At 40.2% G+C, this 15,807-nt stretch overlaps 1 protein-coding gene across 26 annotated transcripts in view; it reads right to left on the bottom strand.

Annotated features, from left to right (window-relative positions):
- AFDN (afadin, adherens junction formation factor) overlaps positions 1-15,807 on the bottom strand; it is a 504,890-nt gene that overhangs the window by 231,161 nt on the left and 257,922 nt on the right. For 19 of the 26 annotated variants that reach the window (XM_073671547.1, XM_073671557.1, XM_073671558.1 and 16 more), the window contains 4 exons: positions 14,966-15,171; positions 11,216-11,236; positions 10,437-10,582; positions 1,739-1,833 (listed from right to left, as the gene is read on the bottom strand). In XM_073671547.1, coding sequence (XP_073527648.1) covers positions 1,739-1,833; positions 10,437-10,582; positions 11,216-11,236; positions 14,966-15,171 — 468 coding nt within the window. The remainder of the gene's footprint in view (positions 1-1,738; positions 1,834-10,436; positions 10,583-11,215; positions 11,237-14,965; positions 15,172-15,807) is intronic. The other 7 variants (XM_073671550.1, XM_073671572.1, XM_073671569.1 and 4 more) reach the window with 1 other exon arrangement.

Raw genomic sequence — 15,807 nt, 5'->3', positions numbered from 1 at the left:
AAAATTTTTTGTTAAACCATCAGATCAAAAAGTCCCAAACTTCTGCAGATAACTGGATTTTTTGGTCTAGGTGATCCGGCATCTCGGCCTGTTTTGCCAGTATTTCCCATTGAAAGAGTCTCGTATGAATTTGGGCCCACTGTACTGCTGGAATTGAGTCAGTTAATGAGCCTGATAAGGACATTGCTCCCCTTATCGAAATTTCCCAAACCATCTGAACTATCAGGATTTTGTGTCGGATTTTTACCTGCGGAAGAAAACACTTGACGGGTTGAACCCAGACAGATCTCTAGAAAATCCTGAACATGTAGAGTTCTCAAATTTCACTTGCCTTCGTTTACTATCCAACCCAACTCTGACAAGACAACTAGCACCTGGTTGACTGCCCTAGTACAGTTTTCCTTTGCGTCTCCTATAAATTAGGAAATCGTCCAGGTAAGGCACTATCAAAATGTCTTTTTTTGCTTATATAGGAAGACATTTCTGCGACAATCTAGGTGAAAACTCTGGGTGCAGAAGCCATTGGTATTGTACTGAATATGGATTAAGTGGTCTCCAATCTTCACCGCTACCCAGAGGAATTTGATAGTTTGGATGTATCAGGACGTGGTAAGAAGCATCCTTCAGGTCTTTCACTGCCATACAACAAAACGGGAATTCAGGGTTTCCATTTTGAATTTTGTAGGTTTTAAATGGTAATTTAAAGCTCTTGGATTAATGATCGTTCTGTGAGAACCATCTGATTTTTTTTTACCAGCAACAGATTGCTGTAAAACCCTCTTCCGATTTCTGATCCTGGTACTTCGACCAGTATCTGTTTTTCTAAAAGCTCTGGCCCTTAGTCCTTACTCACGTTTCAACCATTCTTCTTGGCGGGGTAGAGGAAAAAACTAGCCTGAGACCCTGGGAAAGAGTATCTATAACCCATCGGAAAGCTGGCAAAGAGGTCCACTGGTCTGAAAAGAGCTTTAGCCTTCCTCCCACCCAAACCCAGGTTTCATGGTTGCATAAGTCTTCCTTTATTGAGGTTAGGTTTATTGAACAAGAACTATCTGCTTTGAGTTTTGATCTCTCTCTAAATCCGACACTTACACTCTCATTCCTCTTGTTTCTCCTGGAGCCCCAAAAGGATTTTTCGGATCATGAAAAAAAAAGTAGGGAAATCCTTTTTCTATCTACTGTTTTCTCTAAAAATTCATCTAGATCAGAGCCAAATACGTAACCCTGCCTGACAGGGCATAGCACAAAGTTTCATAATAGACTGAAAATCAGGACTGTGGAGTCGGTAAGCCAAACCTCAGACTCCTCAATTTCCATGAGACCGACTCCGACTCCCTCATATATGGCTCATGTTTAAGTGATAAATTTACTGTAGCACAGATTCATCTCAGCTAAAAGTCCAGACCCTTAGATCAGGAATAGGACAGACATTTATAGGACATTTCATAACTTTCCCAAATTCTTATGAAAAAATATTCCCCACAAACTGCATTGAACTACTGTACTCAATTTATTATATATTTTAGGAGCCGTAATCGGTGCATTTTATACAGACTCCACTGAAATGGACACCGACTGACTCCACAGCCCTGCTGAAAATCTGCCGACTTTAATGTAGAGCTCAAAGCTCAACTGCAGCTATCTCTAAATTAAACTGTACAGACAGTTGAGTGAATTAGAATACTTAGAATTGGATACTCTAAACATGAAAAATACTTGTTTGGTATTTATTTCTAACCTATCTTAGGTCTTTGTGAGTGGTTTTCTTCTGGATCATCTAAAAAAGTTGGCATGTAGTTGCTCAATTCCAACTGCAAACAGTGCACCAAATATCTAGGAAAGAAATAAGAGTTTAAAATGGAAATTGAACAAAAAAAAATACATCCAAACACAAAATAAAAACTTAAGTCACAATTTTTGCTAAAGATTTACAGTCTTTAAAACGTTTTTCTGTGCATAAAGATTATTAAAGCATTGATAAGCCTATCAGGAAAGTCACAATTTAATTTGTTAAAATTCTGCTTGCTTCTTGAGTGGTCACATTTGGTGATGTGACCTCCAGCTTCTTACTTTTGCTAGAAGATGCTCAAAAAACAGATTTAAAGAGCTTTGATTCGAACTGCTGAGCCAGCAGCTTTGCAAGGAGCTTTGAAACATGGTGTCTTGGGAGGGAGGGGGTGGAACGCACATTACTTGCTCTGTGTGAATGCTGCAATCTTACCAGTTTGTGCCTTTAGCCAAAGAGTATGGTGCTAGGTGTTCCTAATTACATTATAATAAATTAATACAATATAAGACCCAATGCTACTTCTATAGAACATTGAGTCTAAGTGGAGCCAGTGTCAGCATTTGGAACACTGTATACAGAAGTCTCAGGAAAATGTGTAGCGGGTGAACTGAGAAAAATGTTAGGAAGGAGCAACTGCAACAATTTATCAATTTTTATACTGCATAGGAGTTTCAAGATGGTGCTTTGGAGGCAGTGAGGGTGGGAGTGTATGAGTTATGGGACAATAAAATAAAATGTGTCTGACGGCACAGAGGGAGCGCTAGCAGAAAGTTCAGGGTGTAAATAATAAACAAGCTTTGCTGCAGGGTATCTATAAAGAAAAAAATATATATACAGTACAGACCAAAAGTTTGGGCACACCTTCTCATTTAAAGATTTTTCTGTATTTTCATGACTGTGAAAATTGTACATTCACACTGAAGGCATCAAAACTATGAATTAACACATGTGGAATTATATACTTAACAAAAAAGTGTGAAACAACTGAAAATAGGTCTTATATTCTAGGTTCTTCAAAGTAGCCACCTTTTGCTTTGATGACTGCTGTGCACACTTTTGGCATTCTCTTGATGAGCTTCAAGTGGTAGTCACCGGAAATCGTCTTCCAACAATCTTGAAGGAGTTCCCAGAGATGCTTAGCACTTGTTGGCCCTTTTGCCTTCACTCTGCGGTCCAGCTCACCCCAAACCATCTCGATTGGGTTCAGGTCTGGTGACTGTGGAGGCCAGGTCATCTGGCGTAGCACCCCATCTCCCTCTCCCTTGGTCAAATAGCCCTTACACAGCCTGGAGGTGTGTTTGGGGTCATTGTCCTGTTGAAAAATAAATGATGGTCCAACTAAACGCAAACCGGATGGAATAGCATGCCGCTGCAAGATGCTGTGGTAGCCATGCTGGTTCAGTATGCCTTCAATTTTGAATAAATCCCCACCAGTGTCACCAGCAAAATACCCCCACACCATCACAACTCCTCCTCCATGCTTCACGGTGGGAACCAGGCATGTAGAGTCCATCCGTTCACCATTTCTGCGTCACACAAAGACACGGTGGTTGGAACCAAAGATCTCAAATTTGGACTCATCAGACAAAGCACAGATTTCCACTGGTCTAATGTCCATTCCTTGTGTTCTTTAGCCCAAACAAGTCTCTTCTGCTTGTTGCCTGTCCTTAGCAGTGGTTTCCTAGCAGCTATTTTACCATGAAGGCCTGCTGCACAAAGTCTCCTCTTAACAGTTGTTGTAGAGATGTGTCTGCTGCTGAAACTCTGTGTGGTATTGACCTGGTCTCTAATCTGAGCTGCTGTTAACCTGCGATTTCTGATGTTGGTGACTCGGATAAACTTATCCTCAGAAGCAGAGGTGACTCTTGGTCTTCCTTTCCTGGGGCGGTCCTCATGTGAGCCAGTTTCTTTGTAGCGCTTGATGGTTTTTGCAACTGCACTTGGGGACACTTTCAAAGTTTGCCCAATTTTTCGGACTGACTGACCTTCATTTCTTAAAGTAATGGTGGCCACTCGTTTTTCTTTACTTAGAATTTGTATTCTGGCAAGAAAAAAACAGCTAACAGTCTATTCAGTAGGACTATCAGCTGTGTATCCACCTGACTTCTGCACAACACAACTGATGGTCCCAACCCCATTTATAAGGCAAGAAATCCCACTTATTAAACCTGACAGGGCACACCTGTGAAGTGAAAACCATTCCCGGTGACTACCTCTTGAAGCTCATCAAGAGAATGCCAAGAGTGTGTAAAGCAGTCATCAAAGCAAAAGGTGGCTACTTTGAAGAACCTAGACTATAAGACATATTTTCAGTTGTTTCACACTTTTTGTTAAGTTTATAATTCCACATGTGGTAATTCATAGTTTTGATGCCTTCAGTGTGAATGTACAATTTTCATAGTCCGGAAAATACAGAAAAATCTTTAAATGAGAAGGTGTGTCCAAACTTTTGGTCTGTACTGTATAAAAATATAAATAAATATATATATATATATATATATATATATACACATACATACACATATATATATACACACATACATATATATACACACACACATATATATACACACACATATATATATATATATATATATATATATATATATATATATATATATATATATATATATATATATATATATATATATATATATATATATATATATATATATATATATATATATATATATATATATGTATGTATAAACATATATATAAAAAGGTAACAGAACAGATTTTGTTCTCTGGAAAACTCCTTAACCGCTTACTGCCAAAGTCAGTTTAGGCGTTTCCGATTAGCCAGACTTTTTAAATCTTACATATATGTTAGTGATTCTGACACTGCTTTTTTCATGATGTTGTACTCGAGGTTAATAGTCAATTTAGGGTTGATACGTTTTGCGCTTATTTTTTTAAAAAAATTGGGATGTTAGAACATATCAAAGTGTAACAGCAAATTTTTTTTTTTTTCTCTCCAAAGAAATATACAAAATGTATTTTTTTTGTTTAGCTTTGTAACTGCGGGGATTTCTGCACACATACTATATCTTGGATAAATTCACTTCTTTTGAAAACATATTTTTACATTTTTTTCTTAATTTGCAAATAAATTATGAACATACATCAAATCTGTGATTTTAATAATGTCATGACTTTTTTCCTAGGTGTCGCAATTTAATAACGAGGAATGTATTATCCTGTAGATAACATCTGCGCACCCAATGCAACAAATACACTATAAAAGGAAAATATATGACTGGCATAACTTAGTGGATTATGTCGCTTATGAAAGAATTATATACACTGCTCTCCGAGCTGTATTAAAAATGATAGGATTAGTTACAGCACTTGGGGCAATTCCTGTGACCTGAGCAAAGCAGTCATGCCCTAGCGGCACCCAGATCACTGTAAGGCTATGTTCACACATCATGGTTTTTTGGCATCAATTTTGTGCAGCAAAACCTGATCTTCAAGGGCATTTTGTTCAGGATTTTTCTTGCAGTTTTGGTGCATTTTTTCAGTGTTTTTTTCACTGTCCTTCTGTCTCTTCATGCATGTACCTAAAGTTCTGTGAAAAAAAAAGAATCCCATTCTATTGTGGCTTCAAAAACGCTGAAAAAATGCTGTAAAAACGCTGAAAGAAGTGACATGCTCTATTTTCCAAATAACCATGCAAGGCACAAAATCCTGAACAAAAAAACATGATGTTTTAACAGAGAATTCTGGTTTCTCATAGACTTTGCTGGTACTGCAAAAGAAAGCTGAAAATTTGCATAAAAAACTGCATGAAAAAAACGCTGAAAAAAACATGATGTGTGAACATAGCCTAGTGAGTGCATATCTGTACTGTGGTGGTGAGTTGATTCGGTGGTGTGTATTCAGCGCTGAAGTCACCGTTGCAGCCCTGGAGCCAGGACTAGAGGAGAGCTCACCAGTAATAACTAAGAACTGAGCAGAGCAGTCACGTCATTACAGTTACTCGTCATATCACAGTAAATAACCGGTGGGTGCTCTTCAAATCCAGCCACCAGGACAGCGACGGTGACTTCCTCCAGTGATGAGTACATGTCACTGGATGATATCCCAGCAACAGCACTGGCGCCCAGACCTGATGCATGCTCACCAGTTATTACTGCTCAGATTAAAGTAATTACTGGGACAGAAGAAAATTGTAGCCTTGTGGATAGAACAAGGCACCACTAACAGTCGTGAACAGGGGGTGTTTCTAGTTTACAGCTGATACGGCCACAGCATAAGAGATGGGGACTGCAGTCCATGACCGACCCCTCATGCCTTTTGGCTGCCGCGTAGACAATATCATCCAATGTACTATGGTTAGTGTGAAATAATGGTCAGCTTCTTCAAATACAGTGGGTTTCTGAAGTGTACTGCTTTCATCATCAGGTTATGTACACATACTCATTTGTATATTACTTGAGGAAAATAACAGTACGCTTTCGAAACCCATTGTAGACTTCAATGGGTACACGTTCTATATGCTTTGTCACCTTCTCCAAATAAATACATTTATTTCCAAATACACCATAGTACATCAGTCAGTTGCAGGTTGTATCTCAGCTAAGGGAAAAAGCAACTATGTAAATCCTCTGTTATAGTGAGTGTGAGAGCGCTTGCAAGTGTGATTTGTTTTAAAGTGAGATTTGGCCTAAGTGTGTGACTTGTGATTCAGTGAGTTTAGAAGGCAGTAACTTGTATTAATTCACTGCTTGTAGTTACTTGCCTATTTATTTCTGCTTTGTGAAATGTCCATTAGCAATATGTGCTCCATGATTGACAGTGTACATCTTGTCACGTTTGCAATCCTTGACCAGCCGTCTCAGGGTGAATACTGCTGTGCGAGATGTGTGCACATTGTACATTTGGAAGCCCAGGTAGTGATACTAAATGAACAGCTGGTAACATGGAGATCCATGGACAATATGGAAAGGGGTTTGCAACTCACTGAACAGGTGCTGGCTGGTAAGATCTGGGGGAGGATTGAAGTATAGAGCTTCAGGACTGTAAGGCAGTTAGCTGGGTGACAGTAGAAGGCTGGCTGACAGGGGAATGTCTGCTCAAGTAAGTAGGACAATAGGAGTGCTGGGTAGGCCACACAGGGGCATTGTGTGGAGGTATTTACCCTCATTTTGTGGCTTATTATTGGTATATTAATTCTTGTAAAGTGGACTTCTTCAGTCCTTTTTCGATACTTGTACAACTACGATTTAGAAGTATTGCTTAGAAAATCATTTGACATTTTTTCAATTAAATTTATATACACTGCTCAAAAAAATAAAGGGAACACTTAAACAACAGAATATAACTCCAAGTGAATCAAACTTCTGTGAAATTAAACTGTCCACTTAGGAAGCAGCACTAATTGACAATCAATTTCACATGCTGCTGTGCAAATGGAATAGACAATAGATGGAAATTATTGGCAATTATCAAGACACCCTCAATAAAGGAGTGGTTCTGCAGGTGGGGACCACAGACCACATCTCAGTACCAATGCTTTCTGGTTGTTGTTTTGGTTACTTTTGAATGTTGGTTGTGCTTTCACCCTCGTGGTAGCATGAGACGGACTCTACAACCCTCAGAATTTGCTCAGGTAGTGCAGCTCATCCAGGATGGCACATCAATGCGAGCTGTGGCAAGAAGGTTTGCTGTGTCTGTCAGCATATTGTCCAGAGGCTGAAGGAGCTACCAGGAGACAGGCCAGTACACCAGGAGACATGGAGTAGGCCGTGGGAGGGCAACATCCCAGCAGCAGGACTGCTACCTCCACCTTTGTGCAAGGAGGAGCACTGCCGGAGCCCTGCAAAATGACCTCCATCAGGCCACAAATGTGCATGTGTCTGTACAAACAGTTAGAAACCGACTCCATGAGGGTGGTATGAGGGCCCAGTGTCCACAGATGGGGGTTGTGCTCACAGCCCAACACCATGCAGGATGCTTGGCATTTGCCACAGAACACCTAGATTGGCAAAGTCGCCACTGGTGCCCTGTGCTCTTCACAGATGAAAGCAGGTTCACACTGAGCACATGTGACAGACGTGACAGAGTCTGGAGACGCCGTGGAGAGCGATCTGCTGCCTGCAACATCCTTCAGCATGACCGGGTTGGCAGTGGGTCAGTAATGGTGTGGGGTAGCATTTCTTTGCAGGGCTGCACAGCCCTCCACGTGCTCGCCAGAGGTAGCCTGACTGCCATTAGGTACCGAGATGAGATCCTCAGACCCCTTGTGAGACCATATGCTGGTGCGGTTGGCACTGGGTTCCTCCTAATGCAGGACAATGCCAGACCTCATGTGGCTGGAGTGTGTCAGCAGTTCCGGCAAGATGAAGGCATTGAAGCTATGGACTGGCCGCCCGTTCCCCAGACCAGAAACCGATTGAGCACATCTGGGACATCATGTCTCGCTCCATCCACCAACGTCACGTTGCACCACAGACTGTCCAGGAGTTGGCGGATGCTTTAGTCCATGTCTGGGAGGAGATCCCACAGGAGACCATCTGCAACTTGATCAGGAGCATGCCCAGGCATTGTAGGGAGGTCATACAGGCACGTGGAGGCCACACACAATACTCAGCCTCATCAGGAGCATGCTCAGGCATTGTAGGGAGGTCATACAGGCACGTGGAGGCCACACACAATACTGAGCCTCATTTTGACTTGTTTTAAGGACATTACATCAAAGTTGGATCAGCCTGTAGTGTTTTATTCCACTTTAATTTTGGGGGTGACTCCAAATCCAGGCCTCCATTGGTTAACCCCTTTACAGCCTGTGCCGTATTAGTACGCTACAGGCTGTAACCCCTGGTTCAGTGAGGACTCCGGCGCTGAGCAAGCACTGAACCAGGCACATGTCAGCTGATTATTACAGCTGACATTTGCCCGCAACAGCTGCGGGTGGAATCGCAATCCACCCGCAGCTGTTAACATGTTAAATGTCGCTGTCAATCTCTGACAGCGGCCTTTAACATCGCCGAGCCGGAAGAGCGTTACTTACCCCGCCCATCGGTGACCCCGTCATGTGATCGCGGGTCACCGATGCTTGGGCATGACAACCCTGGATCAGCAGCAGACTTCAGTGGTTGTCATGAGCTGATCGCTATGATCACCACCTAGTGGTCGGCGCTCATAGCACAGGACCATTTCAGCTACATAGAGGTGATCAGCTGATCACCTCTATGTAGCAGAGGCGATCAGACAAGTGCTGCTTCTAGTCTCCTATGGAGACTATAGAAGCAAGCAAAAAGTGAAAAAAATGTTTTTAAAAATATTAAAAAAATGAAAAAAAATATAAAAGTTTATATCACCCTCTTTTGCCCCATTCAAAATAAAATAATTTAAAAAAAAACCACATACATATTTGGTATCGCTGCATTCAGAATCGCCTGATCTATCAATATAAAAAAATGAATGAATCCGATCGGTAAATGGCGTAATGAGAAAAAAATTCTAAACGCCAGAATTTCTTTTTTTGGTCGCCGCAACATTGTAATAAAATGCAACGGGGGGATCAAAACATCGGATCTACCCAAAATGGTATCAACAAAAACTTCAGCTCGGCACACAAAAAATAAGCCCCCACCCGGTCCCAGATCCCGAAAAATGGAGACGCTACGGGTTTTTGAAAATGGCGCCATTTTTTTTTTTCAACAAACTTTGGAATTTTTCTTCACCACTTAAGTAAAAAAGAACCTCTACATGTTTGGTAACTCATAATGACCTGGAGAATAATAATGGCAGGTCAGTTTTAGCATTCAGTGAACGTGGTAAAAAAAAATAAAAAAAACACCATCTGTGGTATTGCACTTTTTTTTTGCAATTTCACAGCACTTGGAATTTTTTTCCCGTTTTCCCGTACACGATATGGTAAAACTAGTAATGGCGCTGAAAATTACAACTCATCTCGCAAAAAATAAGCCCTCACACGGCCATATTGACCAAAAAATAAAAACGCTGTGGCTCTAGGAACAAGGGGAGCAAAAAACGAAAATGCAAAAACGGAAAATCCCAGGGTTACGAAGGGGTTAATAAATGTGATTTCCATTGATGATTTTTGTGTGATTTTGTTGTCAGCACATTCAACTTTGCACAGAACAAAGTATTCAATGAGAATGTTTCATTCATTCAGATCTAGGATGTGTTATTTGAGTGTTCCCTTTATTTTTTTGAGCAGTGTATTTTATCTGTATTTCGTTTCAGCGGGGGTGGGGAGAAACGTGCATCTAAAATGTACATTTGACCAACATGTTGGTGGGGGCCACAAAGTCCAAATTTTGTACCAGGCCCATAGTTATGCCATTGGTGATAACTTGTTTTAACTTTCACCCCCTTAAGGTTTGTTAAGAATTGTTGAGAAAAAAATGGGAAACTGACACCTGCTATAATTTCACACATGAGGTTATGTTGCCTGCAAAATACTAAAATGAGAAGAATAGGAAGATTCCAGGAGAAGAAATGGACTTGCGTTATCAGATTACAAAAGAAGGTAATGGAATTAGTCGCTATTTTTTTCACTACATACACTATTAAAAGTGAAAAAGTAGGGTTGAAACTAAATAAAGCAAATTTAAGTATTTTAAGCACTCAGATACCTGTAAATTGAATATAAAGCAAAAAAATGGATTCTTACTTGAAAGCCATCTGAACCAAGTGTGCCAATACATCTTGGGCATCTAATGTAATTCGACTAAGATCTCGATCTTGCTTTATGAAGTTAAGCAACTCTGACGCATTGGCCATCCAGAAAGCAAGTGCTCCAGCAATATTTTTTTGCTTCTGTATAAAAAACAACAAAAAAAGAAAGAATTCATATATATTTTTTAAAGACAACATCAACAATTATTATCCTCTTACCTAAAATAAAGGTTACCACAGACAAACCAGTATGGCTACATGTGCTAGTTACCAGAAGAGTTTTTTTTAGGAATCTTTATGCAGGAATACGCCAATATTTAATATGCACAAAAAACTGGTAATTCAGGTGGGAGGCAGTGACAGATGATTAATCCGGTAACTAGAGCATGTGAACCCAAGCAAAGAATTTACCCCCACCTCATAGGCTGCAAACTACTGAGCCAAAAATATTTGGAATTGGTTTGTTAAACTTTTCAACCCAAATAATATTGGACCAGGTTAGAAGAGATCCCTCCTCCCACCCCCCACCACAAAAGGGAAAAAAGTAGGATATTAAAAAAAAAAGTGGATTAAGCAGAGGACTATGGGATGCCTCACCCCAAAATAACATAAAATCAGGCAATTTTTTTAGTACAGCACAAGCCCAGTTGCTAAATGAATGTTATTAACAGTTCAGTTCAGCCATTTAAAGTAGAATATTGTACTTGTATGAAAGCAGCATGAGACTGAGCTAAGCTGAAGTAGTTGGGATTGCCTCCCATTGCCATATCCTACCTGGTCACCCTGGTCTACTTCCTGGTAAAAAAAAATATGAAGAAATCAAGCAAAACAGATAAAGAAACTAAAGAAACAAATACTGCATACCAGATATGAATACGTAAAACTCCAAAAGAAAAAAATCATAGCATTCACATTGGGTAAGGCTTAGTTTACACATTAATAAACGTGACCCAGATGAACCCACTAAATTACTTAATGAATCTAATCTAGCACAGTTACATCGGTTACATGGCTTCTGGGGCAACCTGAATGTTTTTTTATCCTGGTGAAAATAGGGATTAGAAAAAAACAGATGCAACTAGGAAGCAACTAGGATGGCACTGTTTTCTGCTGAAAACTAATCTAGGATGGAAATCCTAAGTACATAGTATGTCTTTCTAGTTTCATCTGTGCCCAACGGACCCCCAAAGACTTTAATGACAGAGTTTGATTCGCATAACGAATGAGAATAGGACTGGAAACACAAACTAGTTTTTAATGGCTGATGCAGACGTCCATAGATCTCGGTCCAATGCCGCACCACAATGCACAGAGTGGCCTCAGGTCTTTCAACCTCATAAAAATACATTAAGCTATCATGCTCTGGTCAGGAGACCCGCGGCCAGTCTATGCTTGGATCCATTTGCACAGACCTCTGCATGAGTCCTAAGGATTAATGACCCTGAACTGATGTCTGTATGAATCAATGAAATGCTAAGGGTCAGTGTGCTATCCGACAGAAGAAAATGAAAAGCACTACGAAGTGTTACACGGATGGGTAAATGCAGCTTTATTCGAGAACGCCTGTTACAGGTAGGTTTGTCTTTAATGACGTACAGTAATTAATCTTACAGTTTGGAAGTATATAGGACAACAGTGAAAACAAAATGAGAGAAAAGTATGCAAATACAGGGCTCACCAAATTAACTAATTTCTTTATTAAATTCAATGTATAAGAAGCAAAAAACCATCCATTTAAAAACAATTAAAAAAAAGCCCATGGCAACAAAACCGAACCAAGCCAAACCAGCCTTTATATGGTTGTAGCGGTCTCTAGTTGACCAGCAATGTGTGTACAGTAACATAAGGGAACGCTGCTAGGCGTACTATTCCAAGACGCAGCTCTGTTCATGGATACAATAAATGGTTTACACATCTGGTTAGGTAAAAAGTGCCTAGTTACCAAAAGAAATTACATATAGCTAATACGCTGCCAGCACAATACATAAGTCATATCTATCAAACCAAGAGATTTAATGGCAAAAATGCAGATATGAAACCTTATAATAAATGACACAAGAGCCTTACTAAATCCAAATGGAAGCAGGGAACCAACAATTACATGGAAAAAGGTTAATAAAGTACTTAGCAGTCCATGATTAGAAGCCCCTATAAACACAAGGCTGATCAAGAAAGGAAATAGGCCAGTCACTCGAGCGTAACAATAGGGGAGAAGCCGCCTAGGACCGGCCCTTTCAACTAGTCATCTGTGTGACTTGGTCCACGTTCAGCTTTAATCCCTTCACGACATTCGCCATACATGTACGGTGCTGTGGGAGGAGAGTTCCTGCAAATGGTCGTACATGTACAGTGTGAGGATCACGCAGGCTCACTCCGAATGCCTGTGTGATCAAAAGTGGGTGTCAGCGTTATATAAGAACTGACACTGCAACAACGCCCATGATCTGTGCTAGCGCTGATCCCGGGTGTTTAACCCCGCCACTGTCGACAGCGACATAGACTGAGCTGCAGAGCGAGGGAACTCCCTAATATGCTCCAATCGGCACAACACAATTGCAATCATGCTGCGCCGATTGTCTCCATGGTAATCCTGGCTGAAAAATGGCTGCGGGGTCACCTAGGTATGGTGGCCTGTAAGCTCCTTCTCCGAGCAGGACTGACATGCCTCCTCGTTGTGTGCTATCCACTGTTCTAATTCCCTGCAATGCAAGAGTATTGCAGAGTATTAGATAAGTGATCAGGGCAGGGAAAATTGATGTCTCATACTGGGACATACTTCGTAAAAAAGTTAAAAAAAAGTTTTAAAAAATTGTAAATATATTAAAAAAATAAATCACAAAATAAAGAACAAAAAATGAAAACAATATCAATCTAATAAATACATATATTTATGTAAAAATTAATCAAAGTACACATATTTGGTATCTCCATGTCTAGACTAACCAGAGTTATAAAACAGTGACATTAGTTAACTCCTTCAGTGAACAGCGTAAAAAAATATAAAAAAAGTGTCAAATAGGTGGAATAAAAGGCGATCAAAAAGTCAAATATAAATAAAAATGCTATAGCTGAAAACTTCATCTTGTTCAGCAAAAAACAGGCCGCCATACAGCTCCATCAGCGGTAAAATAAAAAAGTTATAGCTCTTCGAACACAGCAACAATTTTATTTTTATAAAATAACGTTTTTTAGTCTGAAAGCGGCAAAATATTGAAAAAAAATTATATAAATGGGGTATCACTGTAATTGTACTGACCCGAAGAAAAAGCTCACTTATCACTTTTACTGTAATAATTTGTAAAATTATATAATTTTTTTTCACTGGCATAAAATTAATGAGACACCTATGGTGTCAATATAATCACTGCACCCCTCAATGAATTCACTGAGGTGTAAATTGTAAAATGAGGTCAGTTTTGGGAGGGGGAGAGAGGACTGCTGTTCTGGCGTCTCAGGGGCTCGGCCAATGTGACATGGCACCCTAAAACCACTCCAACGTCTGAAAAATCTGCACTACAATATGATGCTCTCTCATATGAGCTTTGCACTGTGTCTCAAAAGAAGTTTCCAACCACATATGGGTTACCTGTGAACTCAGGACAAATTACGTAAAAAATGGCATCATTCATTTTCTAAGATTATCCCTCTTGAAAATTAATAACTTGGGGACAAAACAACATGTTCTATTTCATTGACTCAGCTCAATGTTATACAATTCTGAGAATAGCATGAGGCACCCCTAGATGTATGCCAGAAGAGGCATAGTTTCCAAAATGGGGACACTTGTGGGGGGGGGTTTTGCTGTTTTGGCATGTCAGGTGCTCTTCAAAGCCCGGGATCCCGGGGTGAATAATCACTTGCCCTTTAATGTCCTAATGGAAAGTTGTACGGTCCTTCAGGACAGGAAAATCCAGTGCAGAGATAAGAAGTGTTAAGGACTGCCAGAGAGCTCCTCCTGGTTCATGCTGCCCAAGGGATGAAGCCCCAGTGCTCTGCAGGATATAGATGACAGCCCCAAATGCAGCATTTAAGAGTCTCATAGTCTAGAGGAACCTTGCCACAAAACATTGATTCTCCTATTATCTCTTCACAGAAACACTCAAGTTGAGTCTCATTTATATAAGAGTATTGTTTAGGGCGCATGTACATAAGAAGGTTCATGATTATTTCCGCAACTCCGCAATAAACATTGCAAAACCTTGTTCACAGAAACGGATCGTATAAATAGACCCATATAAACCACAATGCTATATTAAAATTCATTATTTTACTTAGTACACACAATATTTTACACATATTTTAAAAAATAGTTGTATGAAGGATGAAAAAAATAAAATCCTTGTATCATGTCTTCTCACTCAGACGCTAGGGTAAGTTTCCACATGTCAACAAAGGGACATCCATCATGATGTGTGAAGATACCATACTATACCATAGATTTATATTAAACACACACTCATATATATTTAAGTAAACATAAATGCAAAATGTTTATTTGTTAAAATTATGGATTAAGTTACCAACCTGTATAACACCTTCCATCATGCTAACCATCTTGCTGACAATGGCAATAACTTTGTGAGTACGCTCAGCAGAACTGCAGTCCGGTCTGTACTGATTAGACAATACATACCGGCAGGCCATATACAGTACATACGTCGGTGAGAGTTTGAAGTGCACTGTTGAACTATTGGTATAGTTAATGATAGCAGAGAGGAAAGAGTCTTCCGCTGAAGTGAAGAAGAAAATATATTATATCATTAGGAAAAAGCAACCACCTTATTTGTAGGTCAGTACCAAACACTTAAATTGAACTAACCAACAATTTCTGCATTAATTATAGCCTACTGAAAAACTAAGAACAGGATATAACAAGCTTAAAAGGGGTTATTCACTAATCGTCAGGAGCATATAGTTCCTATGCCTTGAGTATTCTTGCTTGCTGAGGGGCAGTGACCTCCTGAGGTTTGACAACCGGGAACAGCAGCATGATTGTACTGATGACCTGAACTGTGCCATCCGTACAATCATGTACAGCAACAGAGGCACAAAGAGCCACTGAATCTGACAAGATTCAGCCAGTTTCAAAGCAGACATGCAAGCTGTCAAGCAAAGTGTTCTCAAGTATTATAATCCTTGCCTTGAAAACGGACACATCTCTTAAATTAAATGGAGGCATCTCTTAAATCTGGGGTGAGGAACCTCCGGCCCGCGGGCCGTTTTCTCAGTTGTCCTGTTCTCCATCACCCGGAGAAAAAATTTTGCCGGCTGCTGGCCCTTTAATTGCTCTTTACACAGCGAGCACGCAGTGTCCACTGCTGAACGTTGCGGCGCATGCAATAAAGGAGTAAGTCCTGACGCTGTCT

This window comes from Phyllobates terribilis, unplaced genomic scaffold (genome assembly GCF_046119375.1).
Source record: "Phyllobates terribilis strain yellow unplaced genomic scaffold, ASM4611937v1 Scaffold_3__8_contigs__length_932513732, whole genome shotgun sequence".
Taxonomy (NCBI): domain Eukaryota; kingdom Metazoa; phylum Chordata; class Amphibia; order Anura; family Dendrobatidae; genus Phyllobates; species Phyllobates terribilis.
Note: the sequence above shows the minus strand (reverse complement) of the source record. Positions and strands in the feature narration are given on the sequence as shown.